At 40.6% G+C, this 25,011-nt stretch overlaps 6 protein-coding genes across 6 annotated transcripts; 2 read left to right on the forward strand and 4 right to left on the reverse strand.

The window, feature by feature from the left end:
• Positions 1-1,270: 1,270 nt before the first annotated feature.
• On the forward strand, positions 1,271-2,572 carry BCR41DRAFT_90366 (hypothetical protein). The gene is made up of 2 exons (XM_022031079.1): positions 1,271-1,445; positions 1,712-2,572. The coding sequence occupies exon 2, from the start codon at positions 1,717-1,719 to the stop codon at positions 2,554-2,556; it is 840 nt and encodes a 279-aa protein (XP_021880663.1). The 5' UTR covers positions 1,271-1,445; positions 1,712-1,716; the 3' UTR covers positions 2,557-2,572.
• A 1,608-nt stretch (positions 2,573-4,180) lies between these two features.
• BCR41DRAFT_422771 (hypothetical protein) lies at positions 4,181-6,663 on the reverse strand (the record flags this gene model as incomplete). The annotated part of the gene is made up of 4 exons (XM_022030197.1): positions 6,115-6,663; positions 5,881-5,998; positions 5,583-5,720; positions 4,181-5,455 (listed from the first exon to the last, which is right to left on the reverse strand). Exons 1-4 carry the CDS (start codon positions 6,615-6,617, stop codon positions 4,184-4,186), a joined length of 2,031 nt encoding a protein of 676 aa, XP_021880664.1. The 5' UTR covers positions 6,618-6,663.
• Positions 6,664-6,892: 229 nt separating this feature from the next.
• Positions 6,893-9,847, forward strand: BCR41DRAFT_422772 (hypothetical protein). The gene is made up of 6 exons (XM_022030198.1): positions 6,893-7,218; positions 7,391-7,519; positions 7,640-7,743; positions 7,897-8,223; positions 8,407-9,489; positions 9,611-9,847. Exons 1-6 carry the CDS (start codon positions 7,119-7,121, stop codon positions 9,830-9,832), a joined length of 1,965 nt encoding a protein of 654 aa, XP_021880665.1. The 5' UTR covers positions 6,893-7,118; the 3' UTR covers positions 9,833-9,847.
• Positions 9,848-10,066: 219 nt separating this feature from the next.
• BCR41DRAFT_371390 (hypothetical protein) lies at positions 10,067-11,630 on the reverse strand (the record flags this gene model as incomplete). Its single annotated transcript, XM_022026602.1, has 7 exons — positions 10,067-10,145; positions 10,250-10,476; positions 10,623-10,779; positions 10,869-11,008; positions 11,125-11,232; positions 11,351-11,430; positions 11,624-11,630. The coding sequence occupies 7 exons, from the start codon at positions 11,628-11,630 to the stop codon at positions 10,067-10,069; spliced, it is 798 nt and encodes a 265-aa protein (XP_021880666.1).
• A 189-nt stretch (positions 11,631-11,819) lies between these two features.
• BCR41DRAFT_397043 (hypothetical protein) lies at positions 11,820-16,795 on the reverse strand (the record flags this gene model as incomplete). The annotated part of the gene is made up of 9 exons (XM_022028858.1): positions 11,820-12,764; positions 12,865-13,282; positions 13,448-15,135; positions 15,221-15,481; positions 15,570-15,674; positions 15,777-15,871; positions 15,968-16,250; positions 16,401-16,452; positions 16,557-16,795. The coding sequence occupies 9 exons, from the start codon at positions 16,793-16,795 to the stop codon at positions 11,820-11,822; spliced, it is 4,086 nt and encodes a 1,361-aa protein (XP_021880667.1).
• A 3,219-nt stretch (positions 16,796-20,014) lies between these two features.
• Positions 20,015-22,825, reverse strand: BCR41DRAFT_422776 (hypothetical protein; the record flags this gene model as incomplete). The annotated part of the gene is made up of 1 exon (XM_022030199.1): positions 20,015-22,825. The coding sequence occupies one exon, from the start codon at positions 22,823-22,825 to the stop codon at positions 20,015-20,017; it is 2,811 nt and encodes a 936-aa protein (XP_021880668.1).
• Positions 22,826-25,011: the final 2,186 nt, after the last annotated feature.

The raw sequence follows: 25,011 nt of genomic DNA on the forward strand, positions 1-25,011 counted from the left end.
TCGACACAAAGCAGTACTCCGCCAATGGCTATGTCACCCTGAGCTGCACCGTTCCCAATTTCGCCATCACTAAATGGTTCGTCAACAGAGTACCTCTGTATGTGTTGCAAATGGAGAATGACATGGTGATGGAGAGCTGGCCCTTTGGTGACTATTGCTATTACGATGGTAAGCATTCGTATCCACAACCACATTAACAACCTTTGCATTTAGTATAGAATACATCACATACAAGTAACAGCACAGCAAAAAAAAAAAAAAAAAAAAAAAAAAGTTTTTAATGTTATGCCCTGGATCGAGAATGTTTCACCTTGCCATACAACTGAACTGAACCAACATTGTTTCTCAATTCATAATTAACAACTTTTTTTTTTTTTTTTTTTTTTTATCTCTTATTTTTTTATTTTTTATTTTTTTTATTTATTTTTTATTTTTTTAATACATTATACAGATCATGGCCAGAGTAATAGCAAGCGCAACAGTTATGATCAAGACACATCGAGCGTCACTAGTAAGAAGCCACATCTCCTTGCTGACCTTGATCTCTCCCGCACACAGTTGCCCTCTGCTCAGGCCAACCAACAGCTGTCATCCCTGCCACCGACCACCCCCACATCACTTGCAGACAACAGTGCAGGTCTTGTTCCACGTCGTAAGTTTTTTTTTGCTTTGCTTTGCTTTTGTATTCAGCCACTTTTTCTTTTTCTTTTCCTTTTTTGAATTGACTGCGTTATATTACATTGTATTACATTGTATTGCATTGTATTACATTGTATTATATTGTATTACTTTATATTACATTATTGTTATTCTTATTATTACTACTATTGCTGTTGCTGTTGCTATTGTTACTTTTATTATTGTTAATTGCTATTGCTGTTGTTGTTATAATCTTTGTTATTATTATCACTTTATTGCTTAATTGCTTTATTGCTTTATTGCTTTATTGCTTTATCGCTTAATTGCTTTGTTGCTCTAGTACGTTACGTTAATAGTCCCGGATGTTCAAAAATATTGTTCGCTATTCAGTCGCTCAAAAGGAAAATATAATTTCCAGTTGGGCGGCAGATTAAAAGAACACGGGACATAAACAAACACCTGACTTTTTGTTATTCTTTCACTTTACTTTACTTTACTTTACTTTACTTTACTTTTTACGTTTCTTTTTACTTTTCTTTTTTACTTTGCTTTGCTTTGCTTTACTTTACTTTCTTACTTTTACTTTTTACGTTTTGTTGTCGTGGGAGACTTTTTTATTAATGCCTTCTTTCCATCGACTCTTTTGATAAACCCCCTATTCATAGACGATGATTACTCTGGACTCCCCTCCGCCAACGGGTATGATGCTGGGCTCTATTCCCAGAATTTGCAATCCACCAGCCCATACAGTTCACGATCGCCCGTGAGCGCCTCTTCGTACGCACGCTCAGGATATTACAACTCGAGTATGTGTTTTTTTTTTATTAATTTGCCATGCTTATTCTTTCCCACTGTTGGGCTATTTTTGTTTGCATTAATGATTTATGCGTTTTGCAAACAATTTCCATGCTGATGCATGTTAACGCCCACGCTCAACGGCTTATTTTGACCCGTTAGAATATTTTAAAGAATATAAATAATATTGATTCTGTCTCAAAAAATCATCTTGACTGATAAATCATACTTTTTTTTTTTTTTTTTTTTTTCTCCCTCCTTTTCATTTCCATAATAGACCAAATGATCGCTCCTCACGTGCCCACATACTCACAGCCAGATCTTGGAGCACCATCTGCCTATGCTCTGACGACAGCAACAACAACAACAACAACAGCAACTAATCACAATACCAACTACATCCCCAATCATCCACAGGCCGTTGCGCCCTCATCCTATATGCCACAGCCTCACCCGAGCACAAGCCTGAGTGCTGGCCTTCCCCTCAGCAGCTATAATCCCTATGCCAGTCTACTCAACAAGGCCAACCTCAAGTTCACTGGGAACATGGACGACATGGCCATCAACTGGTCTGCAGAAGAGTGGGAATCACATCGCCGCCTGGTCCAATTCTGGAGACGACAGGATGGCAATGACATCCATTGCACATTCGCACCCGTGGCCCCTGCTGACCGTCAGCCCAACAGCATTGTGATCTCTTGCATTTACTGGGCAGAGAAGAACGATTGCTTCTTGACTTCGGTCGATTGTATCTACTTGCTCGAGTCTCTGATTGCGGTCCGCTTCACGGTCGAGGAAAAGAACCGGATCCGTCGTAATCTCGAGGGCTTCCGACCCATCACAGTTTCCAAATGCAAACCCGAGAGTGCCGAGTTCTTCAAGCTCATCATGTCTTTCCCAAACCCGAAGCCTAGGAACATTGAGAAGGACGTCAAGGTGTTCCCGTGGAAGGTTTTGCCCTATGCGCTCAAGAAGATCATCAGCAAGTACACGGCATCGTATAGTTCAACCGCCAGTATCCAGACGGATGCTTTCCATAACGCCAATTTCCCTCATGGTTCAACGTTGCCAATGACTCCGCAGCAGCAAAGTGTGATTGAATCATCAAGCATCATTGCGTAACTTTATTATCTTTTTTTTTTTTTTTTTTTTTTTTTTTCCTTTTCTCCTTTTTTTCCCTTTTTTTCCTTCATCATTGTTTTTATGCACTTGGAACACATGGATGGACTGGCTGGGTCGTTCTCTCTTTGTAGTTGATTTTACTCTTCTTTTTCTTTTCGTTCATCGCTTCTTTGCCTTTTGTAGTATTATCATGTTTATATTTTTTTTTTTTTTTTTTTTTTTTTTTTTCCTTTCCTTTCCTTCTCTTTCAAAAAAAAAAAAATTGTACATTTTTCCATCCATGCCCCCCCTCCCCTTTTTTTCTTTCACTCCTTTTTACGAAACAAAAAAAAAAAAAAAAAAAAAAGGTTTTGGTTGCAACGATTGCAATCCTTCTTATGCTGCATACTTTTTATATATATCATTAGGCTGCGCTTTTATTGATATCAGTTAAAAAAAAAAAAATAAAAAAAAAAAGTAAATCAATCAATTAATCAATCAATCAATCAATATAAAAAAAATAAAAAAATTTGAATAATAAAAAGTTCTTTTCAGTTATTCTTTGAACTCCTGAGGATCTTTATAGAAAATGGTTCAAAAATAATAATAATAATAATAATAATAATAATAAACCTTCTTTCATAGTTTATAGAACTAAAACTCCTCCCTCCATCTGAAAGATTTAATAATGATTGAGAGACAATGGAAGAAAAGAGGTGTTTGGGTTGGGTTACACTACAGCAACACAGTTGTTTTGCTTTGTTATTGTTATTGCTATTGTTATTGCTATTGTAATTGTTATTGTTATGGTTATGGTTATTGTTTTTTGTTTTTGTTTGTGTTTTAATTGAAGGTTTGAACTTTTTTTTTTTTTTTTTTTTTTTTTTTGATTCTCGCCACTTTTTTTTTTTTTTCTCCTTCCTATAGGACGATCCACTCCAACCCTCCTTTCCTAAACACTGTCATTAAGCATCATGTAATTGTTTCTAGGATCTAAAAAAGTAAATTCGTAGTCAGGAGGAGAGGAGAAAGTAAAAAAAAAAGAGAGGTGGGGAGGCAGGGTGGGGGGGGGGGGGAACTGAAGCAATTTAAAATTTTCATAAAAGGTTGAACCCACTAAATCCAAAAGTCAACCAATTAAAAGCCAATCGAAGTCATTCAAACCAATTCAGCCAATTGACCAAGATTTTAATTTGCCAATTATCAATTATGAAATATCAATTATCAGTTATGAAATATGAATTATCAATTATTAACTGTCAATTACATGTTTAGTCAATTAGACGCATCGATTCATAAAAAAATATCAAAATGATATATATATATACATACATATATATTTATTATATCAACCAAAGAAGAAGAAAAGTAAAAAGATGGAGGGATTGACAATAGATCAAGGATGATCCCCCTCATCCATCCATATCTCTATTCTGGAACATCCTTCTTCCTCATAAACATTATTGCTTTATTGATCACTCACTCACTCTTTCTTTTTCTTTTTTTTTTTTAATTGTAACGTATCATTTCATGCCTCGCCTTGTCTCGTCTTCATCTATGCATGGAAATAGCCTATTCTTTATTCTTATTTTTGATTTATTCTAGTTCTAATGCTGGGGGGTTTTTTTTTTATTTTTATTTTTTTATCCTAAAATTTACAATAGTGGTTGTATCGAGGGAAGGGGATGATGTCTCGGACATTGTCCATGCCTGTGACCATCAACATGTACCGTTCAAACCCAATGCCCCATCCACCATGTGGGGTCGTACCATACTTTCGTAAATCCAAATACCACTGGTACTCTTCTTGATCCAACCCAAATTCCCAAAGTTGCTTCTTCAACACCTCATGTCGTTCCTCCCTAAGGGATCCTCCCATTAACTCTCCAATCCCAGGTACAAGCAAATCAACACATCCTACCGTCGTACGATCCTCTTCCTCCTGTTTTCCTACTTTTGTACTGCCGCCACTGCTACTGCCATTGTTACTGTTACTGTTAGTACTACTACTACTACTACTACTACTACTACTACTACTACTACTACTATTACTGCTGCTAATGCTACTGCTACTGCTACTGCTACTGCTACTGCTACTGCTACTGCTACTGCTACTGCTACTGCTGCTACTCGGTGATGACAAATAAGACAAAGGGGGATCGTTCTTCCTCATATAGAAGGGTTTCAGTCCTGCAGGATAGTCCGTCACAAAGACAGGTCCTTGACAATATGTACCCGCTAACCATTTCTCATGTTCACTCTGTAACCCCTGTCCCCATTTGGGCTCAAACTCAAATTTGACATCACCAGCTATCACTGCTTCCTGCAAGATCCTGATGGCCTCTGTATAGGTCATTCGCTTGAAGGGCTCATTGACCAGATGATGAAGACGACCCTTCAACGACTTGTCCACCCAGGTGTTTAAAAACTCAATGTCCTCTGCACAACTCTCCAAGAGGAACCGGGTCGTTTCCTTCAGACAGGCCTCGGAGAAATCCAAGAGATGGTCCAGTTTGTTCAAGAACGCGATCTCGGCCTCCAGCATCCAAAACTCGGAGAGATGACGAGGGGTCATCGAGGGCTCTGCCCGGAAGACTGGACCCATTGTGAAGACCCGTGAGAGGGCGCTGGCAATGATCTCAAGATGAAGTTGTCCAGACACTGTTAGGTACACGGGAGAGCCAAAGAATTCGGAGGGTGCAGGTGCAGATACAGATGTAGTCATTGTAGAAGGATTGAGTTGGGTATCAGTATTGGCATCAGACTTTTGAAGTGCGCCTTGTTTTTGTCGTTGTTGTTGTTCTTCATATTGCTGTTGAGCTCGGGCTGATATCCGAGGTGCAATCTTGAAAACTTCACCGCCTCCTTCACAATCATGCGTTGTCAATAAAGGTGTATGGACTTGAGTGAACTCTTGAGACTGAGAAAGCGATGTATTGTTTATAAGAAAAAAAAAATTAGCAAAAGGTTCTTCTCTTTTTTTTTTTTTTTTTTTTTTTTTTTTTTTAAATGTGTGAAAAATAAAAATAATAAAAAGCAATATTTACCTCAAAGAACTTTTGAAATCCCCAGACGGAGGCACTACGAAGACGGAGAATGGCACTGGCAGTCTTGGCTCTGGATCGAAGATGCGAAATCTCTCTCAGGAATTCGAAGGAATGTCGTTTTTTTTGAAGAGGATATGTCTAAGCTCCAAAAGAAAAAAGAAAAAGAAAGTATCGATCAATGGAATGTTCAGTAAGAGTTTTTTTTTTTTTTTTTTTTTTTCTTTTTTTTTTCTGCATAGTATATATATTTATATAAACATTTGCTCCGCTCTTTTTTTTTTTTTTTCTCATTGGGTACCTCGCCATCACAACTTCCAATCACTTTTAGACTGGTTACTTGTAGATCATATGCTTGCTCCTTTCCTTCACTCTTGACAAGTTTTCCTTCCAGTTCTAAACTTGTTCCTGTCACCAATCTGTTAGGCACAAAGAAGAAGAGATGTTTGATATTTCCTTAATTTCTGACTATATAGATTTTTCTTTTCTCTCTTTTTTTTTTTTTTTTTTCTTTTTTCTTTTTTTTTTTTTTTACCCTTTGCCTTCCCCTCCGCTGAGGATAGCTTGGACACCTTTGAGACTTGATCCGTCATTGAGTTCCACAAAGGTGATGTTCTTTTGATGACGAGCTGATCGTACCCAACCCTGGACTTTGACCGTACTGTCAGGGACTGCAGTAGCTAAAATAGATCGGATTGTTTTATTGGGTAATGCAGGAGGGATAGATCGAAGGTTTGTTGCAAGCGTAGGTGTGGAAGAAGAAGAAGAAGAAGAAGAAGAAGAAGAAGCGGTGGCGGTTGAATTGCCAGTACTGATATTCCTGATAGCCCTACTATTGCCACTGTTACTGCTATTTCTGACGCTATTAGCTAAAGTTGCATCAAAGTTCTTCTTTTTCAGAGTCGCGATCGAAGAGAAACGGAGAGTTGAAGGAAAAGACGAAGGGGAGACACGCGGTGGTTGCTTTGAGAGTGAAAGTGAGAGCGAGTGGCTCAATGTCCCTCTAGTTTGAATAGCTGGCCGTATTACAGAGTACATTTCCCTTGAGACTGGTGGAAGGGGAAGGGGAAGGGGAAGAGGGAGGAGCGGAAAGGAGGAACGAGAAGTTGTTCGTTCCCTTTTCTCGGACAACTCTATTTGGTGGCTGAATATGACTGCTTGTTTACTTCTTTTTTTCTTTTTTCTTTAAACCGCAGCATGGAAATGTAATATTATTATATAATACAAATAAACATGTCTTTATATCTTATTTTTACGCCTCCCTCATTCATTCATTCATTCATTCATTCATTCATTCATTCATTCATTCATTCATTCATTCATTCATTCATTCATTCATTCATTCATTCATTCATTCATTCATTCATTCATTCATTCATTCATTCATTCATTCATTCATTCATTCATTCATTCATTCACCCACACATTCATTCACTCATTCATTCATTTGTTATCCTCGCACATACCTGTCCTTAGTATCCATAATATTACTACATTACAACCAACGAATAAGACACTTGTATAATTATCCATTTCAACATGAGGACATGTCATTACGTTATCCTTGGCATTGAGAGGAATGCCTCGGACTCTGACATTAAAAAAGCATACCGTCGCAAAGCACTTGAATGGCACCCAGGTTAGAGAGGAAATACGCCAAGACAGGTGTTATGGATAGGACAATTGACATTGTTTTTTTTTTTTTTTTTTTTTTTTTTTGTATATATTCTACTTATTAACATTTAATACCTTTTTATATTTTTCATTTTTTCATTTTTTTTTACTTTTATTGTTTTGATTAACTCCACCAGATAAAAACCATCATCGGGTGGAAGAAGCAACAAAGCAATTCGCCTTCATCGCAGAGGCATATGAAGTATTATCGGATCCACAAGAGCGTGCATGGTATGACTCTCATCGCGACGCTATTCTCCGTGGAGGTAAATGATCTGTTTTGTCTCTCTCTCTCTTTTTTTTTTTTAAAAAAATAAAAAAAAAAAAAAAAAACATACTGGAACAAAACGCTTATTTTTATTTTATTTTATTTTTTTTTATTCTAGATGACAAATCTGATCAGACTGAAAGTGCTGCGGGAACTACTGCTGCGGATCTGATGAAATACTTTAGTACTTCTGCTTTTAAGGGATTCCAAGATAACAATGCTGTAAGTTTCTTTTCTTTTCTTTCTTTCTATTTTTTTTTTTTTTTTTTTTTTTTTTAAAGATGTCATTTCGTACTTTAAAACTTTACTCACTTTCACTCACATTGACACACACACACACACACACATATATATATATATAATGTTTATCAATAGGGCTTCTTCGCAGTCTATCGCAACATCTTTAATAAACTAGCAGAGGAAGAGGCTGAAGCAGCGGCCCTCAACAACAATTCAAATTCAAAAGAGACTCCTCACTATCCATCCTTTGGATCTTCGACCACGGCCTATGATGACAACTCTGATTCGGATGTGAAGCAGTTCTATAACGCCTGGTTGACCTTCTCGACCCAGAAGAGCTTCTCATGGTGTGACAAATATCGACTCTCTGAAGCTCCTGATCGTCGAGTTCGTCGAGCTATGGAAAAAGAGAATAAGAAATTCAGAGATGCAGCTCGTAAAGAATTTAACGACACTGTCTTGGTAAAGAGAAAGAAAGAGAAGGAAAAAAAAAAAAAAAAAAAAAAAAAATAGAAAGTGCATGAAGTTTTTGATCTCTGTTCCAATTTTTTTTTTTTTATTTTTTTTTTTTATAAACATTATGAACTAACCTTTTTTTTTTTATTTTTTATTTTTTTTTTAAAATAAAATAAAAAATAAAAAAAGGAATTGGCTTCCTATGTCCGAAAACGTGATCCCCGCTTCCTTAATTACCAGGAACAACAAAGACAAAAACAAAAACAGGTCCAAGCAGATTTAAAGGCACGTCTGGAGAAGGAAAAGGAAGTCCTCCGAGCAAAAGCAGAACAATTTCAGGAACAAGCATGGCAACGTATTGAGGAAGACGAGGACGGGGACGATAATGAACAACACCAACGATCCGATTCAGATAGTGAAGATGAATTCGATCAAGAGTACGAATGTATCATCTGTGATAAATTCTTCAAATCAGAACGTCAATGGAAAAACCATGAGCAGAGTAAACGACATTTGAAGGCTGTAGAGGATATTCGACTTGAAATGTTGCATGAAGAAAATCAGCTGAAGGAACAACAAGGAACTCTCCCAAACGACCGTCAAAGTAACAACAACAACAACAACAACAACAACAACAACAACAAGCATGTCGATACTGAAGAGGATGAGGATGAGCTAGGAGAGGAAGAAGAAATAGAAGTAGATAAAGAAGAAGAAGAAGAATTCGAGCCAGAGGGAGAGACAGCCAGATCAACCGCAAAAAATCCTGAGGATTTTGAGGATATCCTTTCAGCAAGTGATTTGGATGAAGACAGCCCTATTGAGGCACCCTCACCGACCTATGATAGTCTTTTCAATTCAAAAAAGAAGAACAAGAACAAGAAGAAGAAGAACGTCATGACTGCCAGTCTTGAGCTTGAAATAGATCAAGATGAGATTGATGAGTTGGATCAGGATGGTCTAGTCGACCTTTTGGGATCCGTTCGAATGTCTTCGACTTCCTCCCCTCTGTCTCGATCTCGAACATCTACACCCAAGGCGAAGGGCAATGCTAAAGGGAAATCTAAAGCTAAAGTTAAAGGACAGAAGGATCTTTGGCCAAGTGACGTTGATGATGCTCAGAACGACGAACATGACAATGTGCAACAGCAACGGGATGAGGATTCCGTTTCGACTGCACCAGTCTCAAGAGCAGAATCACCTGTTGGAAAACCAAAGAAGCTGAGCGCTAAAGAAAAGAAGAAAGCTCGCTCTGAACGCGCTGCACAAAAGGTTAGAAAGGAACTTTATGTTTCAAATCATTATTATTATATATTATTACTTTTATCATTATTAATTTTTTTTTTTTTTTTTTTTTTTTTTTTGTTGTCGTTATTATTGTTGTTGTTTATAGAATGGATCGGATTTGAAGTGCCGTGTTTGTTCCGAAGATTTCGAGTCAAGGACCCAATTGTTCGCGCACATCAACCAAACAGGACATGCTACTGCAACCGCTACTGCGTTACCTGCCACAGGATCAACCTCAACAACAAGCGCTGCTCAGGATCCATTCTTCTCCTCAGAAGATGAAAACCCTCGTGGTAAAGGAAAGAAGGGGCGTGCAAAACGGAAGTAGACATTTTAGGAAAGCAAAAAGTAAAAAAAAAAAAAAAAAATTTAAACAAATATTGTTTAATGATATTTTATAAGCAACCAGATTGATGGCTTCGATTTTTTTTAATTTTTAATATTCAAGTTTGACTGGATAATACATGGTGATCACTACACCATGCATATACACAATACACAACATCTTCCTCTACTTCCAGACTCTGGAAAAACTGCTTTCTCTTCTTTGGTGCGCATGTGCTTAATATGTGAATTGCAGGTGGTCATCATCTTCAACAGTATACACAAATCCATTTTGAATCATACTCTCGACGACATTGCTATTAAAATATATAAATAAAAAGCAAGGTTAATTTCTAATACAAACAAACAAACAAACAAACAAACAAACAACAAAAAAAAAAAAAAAAAAAAAAAGACATACTTGACTGCTTCAGCACTACCAACGACAGGTGCAAATTTGCTGATAATATCACGACGATGTACTGAGACATCTTTGTTTGGACGATTCTGAAACATTTCGGCAATCTTCTGAGGAAGGTCTCCAGTCTTCACTGATAATCCATCCACACCAGCAGAGCTATGGTTATTGAAGTTATTCTGCGAAGTGGGCATCATCATTCCCATATTGTTCATATTCGTCCCACCAATCTATGCGTCGACGAATGTATATAAACATATAGATATATAAACATAAAAGAGTCAGCAACTATCCTATATATATAGTTTCATAAAGTAAAAAGAAAAAGCCAAATCATAATAACAATATTCACTACTTTTGGACAAAAAAACTGTACCTTGCTCCTTGTGAAGTTCACATGAGTATATATGACTTCCAATAGATGATATGTAATCTCATTTTTGTCCTTAATAGGACGAATAGAGTGAACGTTGACGCTGAGACGCTGCTGATATTCCTTGAGGTTCCCAACAATGCGAACATATGTACCTTCACTATCAAAATGAAGAAACAAATAAATAGCTTAGTATGAGTTTGTTTTTGTTTAGTCCGATACATTGATTTAATCTGCTCATTAACGTACACTATGTTGTCATATTCTGCAGGGTCTTCATCGTCTACAGTGAATCTTTTCCCGTCAATTTCTCCCGTTCCATCTTCAATATGGTATATATGCTGTGTTGCTTGACGAACAAACACTCTAACTACTGCAATTAAAGTGATCTACAAAAAAAAAAAAAAAAAACAACAACTTTAATATTTAAGAAACATGCTCTTTAGTCAAGGAATATGAGGGAATAGAAAAAAAAAAAAAAAAAAAAAAAGAATAATCCTTATACCTGTCCCAGATCATGCCCATCAATCTTGTAATCTCCATCAGAGTTAGTACGCGGTATAGAAAGAAGCTGCTTGATGGTCACTGGACGTAAAGTGTGGTTGGTAATTTTCTAAAGGGAAAAAAAAAAAAAAAAAAAAAAAAAGTATTCATTTAATTCTTTTACCCTTATTTCAACATATTTACTTCCTGACCAAGGTAAGGGCCTAAATACGTAATATATTATATACCTTAGTTGCTCCAGTATCGCTACTAAAACTATCTTGAATAAATCCTTGGCCTTGGTTGCCACCGGTATATGGTCTGTAGTCTACGAATAAAATAAAATAAAAAATAAAAAATAAAAAAAGAATAAATGTATAAGAAATGTCAGAAATTGCCTCTTCCAGAAATGAAATGAAATCCTGTACTCGATGGCCAGATCAATTATAAGAGTCCTCAAGTCATGTTACGACAATGAAAAAAAAAAAAAAAAAAAAAAATGCATGGAAAATAAGTCTTACTGGACATGGTTTAAGGATAATTAATGAAAGAGAGTCAAAATTTCCGGGGGGAAAATGTTACAAGTTTATTTACATGCACTTTTTTTTGGTGGCCAATGTGGGAGAATGAAAAACGCGTCAAGTTTGGTGGCAAGCGCGTTATCTTGTAAACAAAAGCCACCATTTTGATTTATTAATTCACGTGCTTATTAAGAATTCATTCCCCATTTTTGTCTGCCGTCTCGGTGTCGGACTCATCCAGTAGTATCCGTTTGATCATATCGTCTGCTGTTGTTCCACTCGTTGGCTTCTTTGTAGAGGCAAGGGCCCGAGATGTTTTCGGTTGACAAATTGCAGGTGCAGTTAATTGTGGGTGTAATTTCGCCTGTGGCGTCGCAAAAGGTGTAAGAGATGGAGTGGTTGTTGATCGTAGATATTGTGCTCGTGTAGACGACAAAGTTGATTCGTGGTTGATATCAAGATGAAACCCCCGTACGACCAGCTCCTTGACTTTGCTTAGGAAAGCGCGCCCTGTAACTTCGTCCACAAAGATGTGATGGTTTAGGGACTGAAGCAGTTTATCCAGACGCGTTGCCATCTCACCTTTGCGAAGAGGTTTTGACAAATCCACGCGGTGTTCATACGTCCTATAGTAACGTACCAACTCGGAGAGTTGTTGAAACACAGCGACAGAGAGCTCATTCATACGTGTGATCTCCCGGTCAAAGCCATACGGTACTCGGCAGTTTAGGTGATCATCGTACTGTTCAGAGACGGTCAAGAACTGAAACTTGGATAGGAAGGACAGATTCCTGGGATCAAATGGAGATATAATCACACCAACAAATGGCTCTACACCAGTTCCGTGCCTGCGGAACATAGTCTGGTGCTCGCGTTGGTTCTCGATATCGCGTATGCTCGGATTAGGCTCAAAAGTTGGGTGCGAGTGGTACCAGCCAACAACGACAAACCCTTTGGATGAGAAAAAATATCGTGCCTCAACATCAGATTCTGGATCCATCTCACACTGCAGACCGGTGCTGATACTACGGCACGGAAAAACGCCAAGGATAAATAAAATCCTTTCGTCTTCATCATATAGCCCTCCAAGGAGTCCAATCACCTCAGTTTCGGTCATATGAGAGTGAAAATCCATAATTAGCTATGTGATAAAAGAAGTATAAGAGACTCGAACCATTTAAAACTCCATTGATGGCTATAAAGATTGTCAGATGTATATTCTTAATATGGGTATGACATACCATTGCATCTGAAGACACCTTAATTCGAAAGGGTGCCGGGTTTTGCGCACTATATTTCCGTAAAGGCACAAGTCGAAACGGATCATACCCTTCTAGGGATTCTTCATGTGCACTGTATCCCTGTAACTCGCCCATCTGACGTAGTAAGTGCTGAGCTCTTTTGTTCTTTGGAACGCGACTATTGATTGGCATCTCTGTTGCAAAGTATTTGGCATTGAGAGCAGTAAGACGTTCTTGCTCCAATTCATCCTCCATCTCCTCTTTGGTCATCCCATGTCGCTCAAAGAATGTCGCATCATCCAACTTGAAAAGATCGCTAGAACTATTACGTTTAACAGTCGGCCGCCCTTGCTTGCTGCTGTTATTGCTTTCTATGTTATGTTCAACAACATGACCCTCCAATTCTTTTTCATCCACCCTACGAAGAGCCGAGGCGCCAATAAATAATAGCATCAGCAACAACATCAGCAACAACATCAGCAACAACAACAGCAACAACAGCAACAACAAACCAGCATTTTATGTGCAAGATTGTTGCCTGGTACTTCATGCCTTTAAAATATCACAATGGGCTAATTCTTACCATTCTCCTTTCTCGTTCCGTACCCGCCGTCGCCTTTGGGGCGAAGTAAGCCATGCAGTGTTTGGATCATGCACCCCAGGACCGACATCACGACGGACTTGACGAGGTGTTGTAGTAGAGGATGATGATGACCAGCCCCGTTCTTCAGAATGTACTCGTCGCTTCGAAGAGTTATTTCCACCATTTCTGGGCCGTGCTAATGATGCACCGGGCGATGAGGCTGTCATGCCTACGTTGATCACTCCAATGAATTCCAACCACGAGTGGACGCGACCAATCGCATTTACGTCTCCGCAATCTTTTAGACCGGACCGCACACTCGTCTTGGTAAGATAAGTCGATGGTGATTTTTCCCATGCCTGAATGATGGTATTACGGATCCTTTGATATCTCTCTGGCGTCTTACTTGCCTTGTTACAAAAAAACTCAGAGTGAACCAGCTTTTCTTCTTCTGTAATAACAGATTTATCCAGTACACGAGGCCTCACAGTGCGGGAAATAGTGGTCAACGCTGGCGATATAGCATTCGTATCGGACAAAGTCGATTCGTAGTGGGATGCGATTGGATTCCCAGATGAGCTGGAAGGCGGCTGTTGTACAGATAACTTCGATTGCTCTCCACGACTAGATGACGACGACGACGGTGGTTTGATGGCACTACTAAGTACTTGATTATAATTTTTTTTAAGAGCTCCTTCGTTTTTATCATTTTTACTGCCATGATCTGCAGCCTGATGAGAAAGTGGCTGAAATGATGTACCCTCGCCCTGAGGATTAAAATTGGATATCGAACTGGTCGCGACCATGAATGACGATGGTCGCTCAGTCTGCAGACTATTGGATGGGTCGCCATTCTGAAATGAATAGCTTGTGAGTGGCGATGAGGTCATGACAACATCCAGATTTGCGATGCCCTTATTATCGGCTACACCATCCTCCGAAGAGTTGATATCATCCTCATCGTATGAATTAAGATCTGGCTTCAACTCTGCGACATGCACAGCACCAAAGGATACAGTCCTCCTTTCTTTTGGAGAGCTCACCGCTTTATCCACATACATATGACTGAATGCGCCAAGCTTTTGTTGCAACTGACGTTGCTGTTGCTGCTGTGAAGCTTGAACGTTCTTAAGCGCTGCCTTGGAGCTACTCACAGCCCCCGTGCTGTTGATACTGCTTGTACTTGTATTGAAATTTGGAGTAGTATAAGGATCACTTGATGATCCAAATGTGTCAGAAAGGGTAGGGGATGATGCAGAGGATCGCTTTCGGCTCTGCCCTGACCCGATAGTATCATTGCCATCGTCATTATGTAGATCATGGTCAGAATCGCTGTCAAATTCACTGGAGAGCCGCGAACGAGTCGATGAGTTGGAAAATGGTGAAATTGAGCGAGATTTTGATTTTTGCACATACACTGGGGGTTTCCTTGTCAGGCCCAAGCGAGAGGACATGTCTTCATCAGTGCTCTCAATATCAATGTCAATATCCTCGTTTTCGCCCACACTATAGCTTCCAGTCCTGTCGGTTGATATATCATAGGGTAATGGTAAAGACGAATAAAGCGGCCGTAGCCCAGGGCTTGGCGTTGTAAGGCCTGCTGAAGCTGAGCGCGAACGTCCACGTGCTGATAGCGAGGGAGATTTAGAAACTGAGTGATCCTCATCGTTGTCAGTATCATAGCCGCTCTAAAATACCAGCATATAAAATTGATGGGCGTTATACATCAAAGACAGTATTGCAGATAAAGCAAGGGACGTACAGCATTCTTACCGTAGCACCAAATTCTGATCCAGTAAACTCTTCATTTCCAGATTCCGATGTGATGCTTCTAGCTCGGCGCCGTCCACCATAAGGCATATATCCATTAATATCCAATGCTCTACTGGCGTCTATACGTTTCACATGGGTACTTCTTGGTTGCCTTTTACGAGTTTGCGTTGATCCTACATCTTCCTCAGCCGAATTGGCAGCTGAAGATCGTCTGTCCAAGCCTTCGCCATCGCTTGTATTTGTAGAGAAATCGTGGGGTATCTATAGAGATGTAGTGATTCAGTAAATGTTGGATCCGTGGAATGAGCTTTTGTAGAAATAAACAAACAATTTATGTATTATAGATTACCTTATCTGACATGGCCAGATGGCGTGCATGGTTCTTCACTTGTAATGGATTTCTCGTACCGACAATAGCTGCAATTGCTTTCCAATTTCCATAACCATAAATCCTCTATAACAAGGGTTAGACCCATGTAGGTTAACGCAACAGCCTAGGGGTCTGGGTTCACATTAGCTATCAATAAAATCTCTACAAATACCTTCGTTCACTTACAATTCCTTCCCGTAGACGTTCGTCTTCCTCAATTGTCCACCGTGTGTTATGAGATGGTAGGTCAGCTGATGATAACTTGGCGTTTAATCGAGAATCTAAATTGCAATGGGTGTTAAAAAATAAGCTACAAAGTCTGGTTGTACATCGTACACTATAAAGCACAATAGGAGTAGAAAGCAAAAAAGAGTTACCTTCACTAACTGTCCGCTTGGTTTGCCCTAATCTAACGTCTGAGGTCTTTCGCTTTTTAGAGTCATGACCTTTATGTTTCTCCATTGGTTTATGCCCACTAGCCCACCTTGACGTTGAGGTTGTTGTCGACATTGATTTGTTTCCACGTGCACCAGAAGGCTCCTGCCTGTAGATCGTAGAAGTGGAAGAACGGGCGGAGTAAAACGCTTCTTCTGCAAGCATATTCTCAATCATCGCCCGAGATCTTTCGTCCATATCCCCTGCTTCAAATCTCGTTTGTTCCTGTAAAGTCAATAATTTAAATGATGCAAATTTTCAGTAAAAAAAAAAGAAAAAAAAAAAAAAAAAAAGAAGAAAAAAAACGTGCCGGTTAAGCAAAGACTGAACGGGCACGCTCTGAGAGAGGCGTGGATCGATATAGAAGTAGCTTACATCTTGCGTAATCCAATCCGGAATTTGAAAATCATCCACTAATGAAGCTTGACTATTGAAAATACGAATCGGAAACTCGTGTTAATAATGCCATCAAATACTTTATCGTTAAATGTCCTCCCATGTTGGTTGCTTTTTAGTAGTTAGGGCGCTTACTTTGGATTATTATTGCCTGAAGTTGCTGGATTTGGCCCCAGAGAAACCTCATCACTCTGATTGTGTAATAGATCTGTAGCGCCACTTTCAACGCTATTTTTGGAGCCTACAGGCATTGCCCTTGATATCTGTTTTCCATCCTCTACTTTTACCTCCTTTCTCTCGACTGTAACCTGTTCGTCTGGGTCATCGCCATCAATATCAATGTCGATGTCGATTTCCTCTTCCTCATCCACCATTTCGGAAAAATATCCTTTGTATTTCCTGGTTTTATAGAGTTATTGACTCTCTTTCTCGATATAGTGGCTCTTTTATCCTGCGGTAGCTTATTTCTTCCTGATCTGAAAATGGTTCAAGGCTAGTATGAGATGAAAGAGCTTATTGGGACGAATCGGTCATTGTTAGGTCGCAGTCGTAGATCTGCAATGCCACAGTCATGCTTTCTATTTCGTTTTTTTAAGCATACTTCAGTAATGTAGGCTCTCTCAGCTGTGTAGATTCGCCATCAGCAATTGCTTATTTGCTCCACTTTTTTTTTTCTTTTTTTTTTCCTCTCTCTCCAGCATGCTAGCGTGCGATGCACGTGACTTTTTTTTTTCTTTTTTTGATTATTCTGCTTCACAAATGTTTTATTTCTAATTATGAGGTGATTTAACGCACGTTGGCTGCTTTGGCTACCATGCTTCATTCATACGTTCCAGCGAAGGTTGTTGGCCGTTGGGTTTCATGATAAGACAAAGATGTATTGGATGCTTCTGTCAGATTGAGACAGGATGGAGCTGAAGTTATAGAGCGGTGGGATGTTGGGCATAGTTGATACTGTTGCTGCCGTAGCTGTTGGTACAGTCATAGATGTATTTGTGATCGAGACCGAGCTTGAAAGATTGTACTTGCGCCCTGTTGCCGATAACGTCAAGGGAGTGGTGTGTGCGATGCCCCCACGGCTGAGCCTACGTCCATATTCAGTCTCGTCCTTCAACCGCCCCACTCGACATACTGGACAATTCAATATGGAAGCTCTTAGTTCGAACAAGGAAGTTACCTGCTTGAGGCGGCCTGCGATTGTTCCTGTCGCTGCTGGTGATTTTCAAATGGCAATGAGAGCAGAAGAGGGCCTCTGCACGCTAGCCCTAACTACAACCCTCCTCTAGTTGTAGTTGACGATTCAGCCTTTTTTTTTTTTTTTTTTTTTTTTAAGCCAAAGGAATAAAACTAGTATCTAGAGCTTCTTGCCTTTTCTTTTTTGCGCTATCACTTTAGTATCATTTCTCTTCATTTCTAAACTTTTTGCTGTTTTACCATTTCCTTCCTTTCAGGTTTCGTTCCGAGAGAGCCATCAGGGCTTCCACTTCGCCTGCATGACAGCCCAGGTTTACTCGCTTTTGCTTTTACAGTGCCACTAATATGTATGCAATTAAACAACTTGATTTTAGATTAGAAGCTCTTTGGCGAGGGAACAGTCTGATTAGAGGCTGCTAAAACTTTGGCTGCTGTGACAGAAGTTGCATATATACCTCGAACAGGCGCATAGACATTGAGTGAACAGCAGAGAAGAAGAAGGTGGTAAGTGGGTTTGTTGCTGAATACAAGGAAAAAAAAAGAAAGAATGAAAAAGAGAGAAAGGACAAAGGAGAAGAAAAAGAGGCCTACAAAGAGTTTCCAACACCGCTTCACACACTGCAGATGTGGATAATCAATCAAGCTCAAGCAAAGCAATACTTAAAGCGGAAAGCGGTGGTGATAAAGCCATGAATGACATTACTGATCAAACAGTTTCTGCATCATACCTTTAGCCATAATGATCTTGCTTTGTAGCCCATGTAGTATACAGTGCACGGGTATGGCGTTATCGTATTTGTCTCTTCTCTACTGCGCGCACATTGCTGAAGCGGTTGACTTTGACAGTTTCCAAAAACTGACACAGCAATGGAATTTATATATATACGAGCCAGAGGCCGTGGTTTCGCCACGACCGGCTCTTGCCTCGTTAGAAATTTAGTACTTTGCCTCGAAGACAGAATAAAGCATAATGCAACGACTGGTTTAGCGTTACCATAAATATACAACAAATAGTACCTTTGCATCACTTTTTTATTGACCCCTGTTGCTTTTTGCCATTTCAAAAACTACACAACAAAGTAAAGATACATTATAAAAATAAGGGAGGATATCGGAAAGATACGGCAGTGAATAAGAGAGATACCTGTCTAAAAAGCCTTGTAGACAATATTTCGCTTGTATGGTCCCGTATTGGACGGCAATGTACTGGTGATTCAAGCGCGTATTCATCCAGATGAAAGATCGCTGGTCTGTTGAACTCATAGGACGAATCTGCAACCTGTACGTGTAAAACGCTCTCAGGTTGACGTATTCTTGACTTTTCCTAGATTGACCATCGCCCCCACTCACATCCGCCGCTTGCTGGCCGTCGTTGCTACCTTCATCATCCCTGTCACCATGAAGCCTTATAGAGGTTTGACCTGGCCTAGGCTGTTTTTTATACTTTTTATATATTCAGCCCTCCTCGCCTTCTAAATGCAAGAGGACATAATGGAGGTTGTCGTAAGCCGTATGGGCCTCACTGATTTCTTTCAAACCACCGACTCTACTTTCTGTTATGATGTTTCACTGGGAAACCTTATTACTGTCGCCAGGCATCAAAACCACAATTTCAGTTGATGAGAGGGGAAACTTGGTGGAGTAAGTGCCGTTAGACCAAGGACTTGAACTTGGCTGTCCTTGGAATAGGACAAATACACTCTTGCTGAGAAGAGCAACTTGCGTCAAGCAAGCACTACATTCAAGTTTGATTGCATTTTTAAGCCTTTCTTCCCCCTTTTTCCTCTCTTCCTCTTCTTCCATCTCCTGCCCAAGTAATACAAGCAGGGTAGAGTTGATAGGGCTATAAGCCCAATTATACTCCTCCTCCTTTCCAGTTTCCTCCGCCCGTTCTCCCCGCAACTTCTCTTCAGACCCCACGGCTCGCCGGGGTCGTCGTACTTTGATGACTCGTTGCACACTCGATGTGCGAGAGCGTTTGGCAGGCGGCGAATGTCTGACAGATGAGCGTGTGGAATATATCTTTTTTTTTTTTTTTTTTTTTTTTTTTTTTCAATGAAAAGTGAAAGTAAAGGTATGTGAAAGTAAAGTCTGTGAAAGTAAAGTCTGTGAAAGTAAAGAGTGTGGTAGAAAAAGGTTTAAAGTAGTAAAGTAGTATGCTAAGAGTTAAGACCCACAATATATACACATTGTAGACATGACCTTTAATAGTGTGTGTGTGCCGTACTCAAAGGGCACATCAATAGCGTCAGAACTTGCATAATAACGTAATGAGTAGCAGAAGTAGAGGTCAAAATTTTCAGAGCAAACATATTTTTTGGTGTCGAGATTTGCAATGGAGAGGGAGCTGCCCTTTATTTTCTCCTTTCATTAATAAGATTTTTTTTTCATTCTTTGTATCATTTTAGTATATAAGAAGAAGAAGAAGGAGGATCAAGGTTCACTCCTTGACCTAGCTCAACAGACCCGCGGCTGTGTGGAGGATACACTGGGAGCATATGCTGGTCGTGGCTATAATTTATACCACTGTATGGGCTCAGTGTTGGTCTAGATGAAGATGCTGAAAGATCAGCAAGTCCACTGCCACTGCCTAAAAACATCATTTCATGGCTCGGATAAATATCACGATGGGTTGTTATGATACTTTGGCTAGCAACGGTAGGCGGGAGCTTGATGCGTTCCATAATTCCATCACGAGTCCCGCCTATTTGATTACGTACGCTTCCACGTGGAGAAGCGGAGACTCCATCCACGTTATGTTTCTCTCTCCGATGCCTAAGCAGGTCATGATTTCTCTTATAACTCTTGTCTGCACAGTCCCAACAGACAAACGGCCTATCTGACGAATGGCTTACGATATGAGAACGTAGGAGACCTTTGGACTGAAACTCCTTGTCGCAATGTGGACACTTTGCGGACCGAACGCTTTCGCCTTCAGAACCCTCATCCTCGCCATTATCGTTTAGTGGTGGTATGCTATTTGGAACCACGGGCGCATAATGGCTTCCCATGCTAGCTATGGGATCGGCCTTAGTGTCAATAGTCGGGCTTGGCTGGGTACTGTTGCTGAGTGATGATCGTTTTGAGGTGGCCTGTAAACCTTTGCTGTTAATAGCACCGGCCTCTGATGTTGCACAGTATCCCTCTCTATATGGTGTTGACTGCATAGGCGAGGAAGAAATTATATGGCTGCTATTGCTACTATAACTACTGTTATTATTACTCGAATGACGCGCACGTGGGATTGGCTTTGACATCGCTGGAAATGGAGCAGTTGAAGTAACAGGGTGGTGTCTCCCAAAAGCAGGGCTACTGGTAGTTGTCCTGGGGCCCTGCGGTGGCATGGTCGAGAACGCTTTGGAGTTATGGGTAGAAGATGGCATTCCAAGCAATATAGGCCCAGGCGCTGCTAGTGGTAGGATGGCAGTGGAGCTGGCATTAGATGCGGTAGAGATGGTCTCAGTAGTCGATGTATCCTTTTTCACACTGGCATCCTTTTGGAGTGGATGCTGCGGCACTTGGCTGTTAGGGAAGGAGGCTATGGGGGAAAGGGGTGTCGGAGGCTGTGTGGACCGTGGACTGGACTCAGTCGTTGCCTGTGATGCCGTTCTGATTGCTACTGTTGGTAACGCTGTCACCATGGCCTTGGAGGAGATGCTTAGCTCTCGAGAGCTTCCGAGACGTCGTCGCTGGGCCGGTCTCAAACTTTCAGCCGTGGTCATGTCATCAGCTGCATGCTTGGTGTTATGCTTAGCAGTAGCTGGCTCTTCAAACTTTGGCTTGCAGTCAGCAGATTCGGAGCCGAGCGATGCTGCTAGGCCAGTGCACGCAATCGTCTGAAATGGATGCGGGGTGATTCGGGGATTTGCTGTAGATGTAAAAGCCATGGGACCAAATGGATTGTATGGATTGGCACTAATGCCGCCATTATTTTCAGATGCTGGCGCTGGAGCTCCAGATTCTGATAGCCCAACAGCAGAGCCAACTGGGCCACGTGTCGATGTCATTTTATTTGCAGATGGGGTGCCAAGGTCACTAATGCCAGTGATCCAGTCAAAGTCATTCCCAAAATAGCGATCAGGAGTCAGACTTTGGAGAGTCGTTCCTGTTACCCATTGTTGTTGCGATGACTGCTGTTTGTTCGGGATACGACCTTGGTGTGCAAGTTGCTGTTGTTGCTGCTGATGATGTTGGTTCAGCTGATTTTGATACTGATGCGGATCAACGTAGAGGACGTTTCCGAACGTCTCCATATTTGCCAAAGGCAATGGCCCGAAGTTGCCTGAGAGGGGTGTCATAGGTGTGGTGGAAGCAGACCAAGAAAAGAACCGACCTCGCTTCTGATAAGATCCGCCATTCTGATATTGCTGCAGCGGCAGCTGTTGTGTTCGTTGCTGGAGCATGCTTCGTTGCTGCTGTGGAGATAAATGTTGGTATTGTTGATAATAAGACTCAATACCACTGGTCGATCGCTGGAGCGCTGCTGGTTGTTGCTGGTTAGGATGAGTATGATAGTGTGAATGCTCGTATTGTATCAAGTGTGGAGCTGATAGAGGAGCAACAGGGGAGGGGGAAGGAGGAGTGAGCGTTGTCGGAGGTAGTGGTGGTGGCAACGATGATGGTGAAAGTGACGGTGATGACGATAGCTGTGTTAATGGAGGCGGTGGGAAAGGTTGAAGATGAGAAGAAGGGTGCATAACTTGTAGAAGTTGTTGAGGGTGAAACTGATTGTGAAGGAAAGGGGTCTGAAGATACAATTGATTTTCTTGAACCTGACGCCGTTGCAAAATTTCCTGGGTCCGATCCTGTTGGATTGTCATCAGCATGATGCTGTCTCTGCTCTTTGGCTCGAAATTGTGGCTGCTGTGGTTATTGCCAGGGGTCAATAGATGATAAGGATCGATGGCAGACAGGGATATGGACCCGAAATTAGCGCAGACTAGGGGCTCGGAGCCTGATCTGCTTGCTTTGAATGTATAATCTGTTGGTTCAACAGGGAGCTGTGGTGATGGTGATGTTGGCGGCGTAGGAGAGGCGGCATCTGTTGTAGAGGGTGATGGCAACGACGACGACGAGGGTAATGATGATGGGCTCTGGAGAGGGAAGCTGGTTGGCAATACAGAGCTGTTTGTCGTGGACTTAGCTGTGGTACTGGAGCTGCAATGATGCTCACGCCCTTTAAGATTCTTTTTCTGGTCGGCTGACTGCATCGGCAACGAGTCGAGGACACGGAGCAATCTGGAGCAAATGGATGTGAGAGCGAGGGCCTTCGGGAAGAGGGTGAACGTTCTGCAAGGTCTGTTAGCTTTGATTGGGTTGGAATTGACATACATGCACTTTGCATCCAGACAAACACGCACGCACATACACAAACAAACAAAACATTTGTTCAAACTCACATTTAAATAACTACTTTATAAATGTATGAATTGTTAAGCTCTTTGTCTGTATTGAGATGCTGCTGTCGCTACGCTCGAGGAAAGCAGCGTTACTCGAAGCAGAAGAACGGGATGGACAGAAAGATGGAAAGAAAAGAATAAAATTAACGAACTAAAAGAGAAAGTGAGTAGTGGATGAACAATGCAGTGGGTGAGTGCTCTGGTGCCGTTTTTTTTTATCTTATATCCCCCAGTCTTTCCGAGAGATGAGGAGAAGCATGAAGAGGGCAAAAGAGATAAAGATAATAAAAAGAGAAAAGGAAAAAAAAAAGAGACGACCGATACAAATATGTTGTGCAGTGAGGGGACGATACAAAAATGCATTGCATGTGTGTGCATTTGTCCATTTGTGCATTTGTCCATTTGTGCATTTGTCCATTTGTGCATTTGGAAATAAGTGTAATAGCCCACTCCTGGATCTTTTTACTCGTCACTCCTTCTTAAAATCTCGATCACACTTCTGCCAGAAAAATAGTATCAAGTAAGAAAAATGGCAGACAGACAGATTTATAAAAGATTTTGGCATCATTATAGTCATCCAACGAACTTTTCGGAACAGGATCTGCAAAAAAAAAAAAAAAAAAAAAGTGTCTACCGGTCATACCGCTATTTTGGCAACTTTACTTTTCTTTACTGGGTACACAAGCAAGGTGCATGGCACAAAAAAAATGTCTAGAACTCAAAAAACACCTAATCTTTTGGTACATGGTGCTCTATTATACTAGTCTATTTTGACCACAGGAGTTTGTCATCTACATTGAGTCTTTTTTCTTTTCTTTCACTCATTTATGCTTGCTGGCCAATGCTCAAAACACATCCGTAGAGGCATTAAACACTCTGAGACATATACATAAATCCCCTCTTCATGAGATTGGGTGATGTAGAACTAGGAGTTAATGAGAATGGCAAATCCTTCCCGATGATCGCAACCAGGGAGGTGCTTGGATGCACTCATCTCCCTCTCAGTGCTGAGCCCATGCAAGAGAGTATGAGAGAGAAAAGAGAAGAGGATTGGTTTAAATTGTCAAGTGCATGTAACGGTATTGGTCATGGCAAGATGTGAACACTTTTTTTATTTTTCCTTCCCTTCTTTCTGGTTTCAAGAGGCTCCGCTCCCAATTCAGTCTCAAAAGGGGATGAATGAACCAAAATTTTGGTTTCGTTCAACATTGCATGCATGTTAGCAAAAATAAAAGAGGGAACATCACGGATCAAGGGTCAAGGGGGGGGCGCTCAGATCTTTTTTTTTTTTATTCATTTGCTTTTTGAAGACTTTGAAGACTTTGAACACTGTGACCCACGAGGTATTTTTTTTGTATTCATTTGATTCATTTGATGATTTTTGCATTGTAACTCTAAAATAGACTAACATTTTTTATTTAAAAAAAAAAAAAAAAAACAATCTGAAGTTCATCTACAACTGTGTACAGAGAGAAGAAAAGAGAAGAGAGTCATGATTCAGTTAGTCTACAAGAGACCAATAAGGTCGTCCAAAATAAACCATTGTTCGCGCTATTGCTCTATTGTTTACCACACGTTTTGATGCGAAAAGTTTCTTGTCATATTTTCAGGACGAGGTGTTTACTGTGGATGGTTATTCAAAGAGTTTGCTATCTGAATCCATTAACATGGGATGAACTTTTTCTCTCATTTTGTCGCTATTGACGTGTTTCCGCGCGAAACATTAAGTAAGCTAGAGTTGTGCGAAGAAAGAAACCCCAGATCCACCCCCTTTCATCGCTTCTTTTGGAAATTGGTAAAGGGCTGGATTATAAAAAAAGAAAGAGGCATGAGCACACATCATGTCCAAAGCGTTCACGCAGCAAATGTGGTTACCGCATTATTTTCATTATTTGAAGTGTGCATCGTGCGAATTTTGACGGGCAGAGAGTCTCAGGTGTCACGGCCATTTTATTTTTGTCAGAGGGTCTAGCTTCACTCTTTTTGGATGGTCCTTT

The sequence above is a fragment of the Lobosporangium transversale genome (genome assembly GCF_002105155.1).
Source record: "Lobosporangium transversale strain NRRL 3116 chromosome Unknown BCR41scaffold_22, whole genome shotgun sequence".
NCBI classification, from domain to species: Eukaryota; Fungi; Mortierellomycota; class Mortierellomycetes; order Mortierellales; family Mortierellaceae; genus Lobosporangium; species Lobosporangium transversale.